This window comes from Crocuta crocuta, unplaced genomic scaffold, assembly GCF_008692635.1.
Source record: "Crocuta crocuta isolate KB4526 unplaced genomic scaffold, BGI_CrCroc_1.0 scaffold273, whole genome shotgun sequence".
Lineage (NCBI taxonomy): Eukaryota > Metazoa > Chordata > Mammalia > Carnivora > Hyaenidae > Crocuta > Crocuta crocuta.
In genome coordinates, this window is record NW_027529425.1 from 4006590 (window position 1) to 4009103 (window position 2514).

Sequence of the window (2514 nt, forward strand, 5' to 3'; positions counted from 1 at the left end):
GGGTGGGGGGGGGAACCCAAGGGGGGCGGGGCCTCCTCCGTGCTCCGGGGAGATGAGACCCTGAGATGACTCCGCAGCATGAGGGCACAGCTCTGTCTGGCGTAGCCACCTTCCCTCAAGTGGGTTAGCAGGTGAGGGGACTCCCTTTACTTCTGCCTGTTGCCGAGTGAGGAAAGAAATAGCAAGAGGGGACAGCTGACTTCCTGGAGCCTCCAGGGCCGGCACACAGGTGTCAGTCAGTGAGGCCACGCGGGTGGATGGAGGGCGGCTGCTTGGGCGCAGCGGGAGAAGGTGCTCAGATGACATGGTAGTCACTGTCCCCGGCTGGAGCGTGACAGGTGCCCGCACGCATGCCATACGCAGCATTGGCAGCCCTGGCCTGTCATCTCGTGGATGGAAACCAGGAGCACCTGCTGCGTGTAGCTGGGCGACATCTGAGCCCCCGAGCACTGGGCGGAGGGCGGAGTCCTTCTCACTCTTTCGGTCAGGGTGTCCCTTCCTACCTGGAACGGGGAGCCATGTGCTGTTTGCCACCGGGATGCTGTCCCGGGACCCAGATGGCTTGTCTTCCCCCCAGGTACAAGCTCGTGGAGCTACTCTGCTACATCGTCATGGGCTTCTTTCCTGCCCTGGTCATCCTCTCCATGGTAAGTGCCACCCACCCGGCCCGGGGTGACTCTCGGGATTGTCCAGTCAGACCCCCTCCCCTGGCACATGGGGAAGGTGGGGCCTAGGGAGGCTGTAAAGCTTGCAGGTTAATCCGGGGTGGGGGAGGCTCAACTCCCCGGCTTTGCAGCACCGACTCTGCCCAGCCTCCAGTGAGCTGTGACTCTCCTCACTTCAGCCCTGCTGTGTGTTTAAGGATGAAATCCCACGGAGACGGATTAGTACGGTGCCTGGGACATAGGGGAGTACCCGGTCGCTAAATTACAGCTGTAATAATAACATCCCTGGGCTTGGAGGCAGAGCTGAGGCTCAGGACTTGAGGATTACCCGCCTTTGGTGTTTCTGTGTCCTAAGCTCCCAAACCAGGGGCAGAAAGGGCAACTAGCTTCCTTCACTGCACGCTTTCTGAGCCCACACGGGGCGCAGGAGGCCTGCCAGCAGGGTTCAGCTTCCTTACCCGGGCGTCCCTGGAGACGGACATGTGAGCAGAAGCAGCCGCCCGTGCTTTGTGCAGCCCTGGGGTGGCCGGGCCGGGGTTCACCCCCAGAACCTCAGACCGTGGGGACTAGGATGTCCGGGCGGGTTGGCCCAGCCCATGAGGGGCAGAGCCTTCCAGGGAGAGGACTGAGCCCCCCTCCCCCCGCCGAAGAGAAGCAGCTGGGTGGCCGTGCATGGACCCCATCTCCTCCCTGAGCCTCAGTTGCCCCATCTGTGAGGTGGGTACAGTAAATTCAGCCTGCCCTGTATCCTCTCTAGGCCAGGTAGCAGTTTATTAGTTTTACACTGTTATTACTGGCGGGTGTCAAAATGATATGCGGTCCAATCTCACAGTTGTTTTTTTTTTTTAATTGCATGGGTTTTACCCTAAGTGGTAATGGTTAGGAAGATCTACATAAAATTTTTTTATTTATGTAGTTTACATAAATATTCACCCGTATTTTTTCCTATTTCTTTTATGGTTTAACCTTTAATTGGTAACTTTTCTTCTGACTCATTTCTCCTGTACATGGTGATTCCTCCCCAAATACTTAGCCAGTATTTTCTGTTCTGTGCTGTTGAAAACTGCTCCGTAAAAGTGTTAAATTCACACATATATGTGTGTCTACTTCTGAGATTTCAATTCTTTATTTTTTCAAAAAATATTTTAGTGTTTTATTTATTTTTGAGAGAGAGAGAGAGAGAGAGAAAGAGAGAGAGAGCATGAGCAGGGGAGGGTCAGAGAGGGAGACACAGAATCTGAAACAGGCTCCAGGCTCTGAGCTGTCAGCACAGAGCCCGATGCGGGGCTCAAACCCATGAACCATGAGATCCTGAATTGAGCCGAAGTTGGACGCTTAACTGACTGAGCCACCCAGGCGCCCCCGATTTTTCAATCCTGTGTCATCAAGGGGATTCTCTATCCTGGCACCAAACCATTTGACTTATTGTAGCTTAATTGTGTTTTAATCCGTGACCCCATTCGTCCTTTTGCTCAGCATTTTCCCTATGATTTATATTTATTCTTACAGATAAATCTGTAAATCTTGCTTTCTACCCCCCCAAGTTCATTTTTGTTTAAATATGTTTATTTAAGTTATCTATTAAATATTAAATTATGTAATTCATATAAAAGATTTTTAAGTTTTTAAATAAAAATTACTTAAATTTCTTTTTAAATTTTTAAAAATTTTGTGTATATTAAATTAAACNATGGTTCGTGAATTCGAGCCCCGCATCAGGCTCTGCGCTTGACAGCACAGCCTGCTTGGGATTCTCTCTCTTCTCCCCTCTCTCTGCTGCTCCTCTGCTCATGCTTGCTCTCTCTCTCTCTCTTAAAATAAATAAATAAAACTTAAAAAAATTTGAATT

At 50.8% G+C, this 2514-nt stretch overlaps 2 protein-coding genes across 2 annotated transcripts in view; both read left to right on the top strand.

Annotated features, from left to right (window-relative positions):
• MMD2 (monocyte to macrophage differentiation associated 2) overlaps positions 1-2514 on the top strand; it is a 30970-nt gene that overhangs the window by 25764 nt on the left and 2692 nt on the right. The window contains exons 6-7 of the mRNA XM_077758764.1: positions 289-291; positions 578-647. Of these exons, the coding sequence (XP_077614890.1) occupies positions 289-291; positions 578-647 (73 nt within the window). The remainder of the gene's footprint in view (positions 1-288; positions 292-577; positions 648-2514) is intronic.
• RADIL (Rap associating with DIL domain) overlaps positions 581-2514 on the top strand; it is an 81424-nt gene continuing 79490 nt past the window's right edge. The window contains exon 1 of the mRNA XM_077758841.1: positions 581-647. The gene's annotated coding sequence lies outside the window, so the exon portion shown is untranslated. The remainder of the gene's footprint in view (positions 648-2514) is intronic.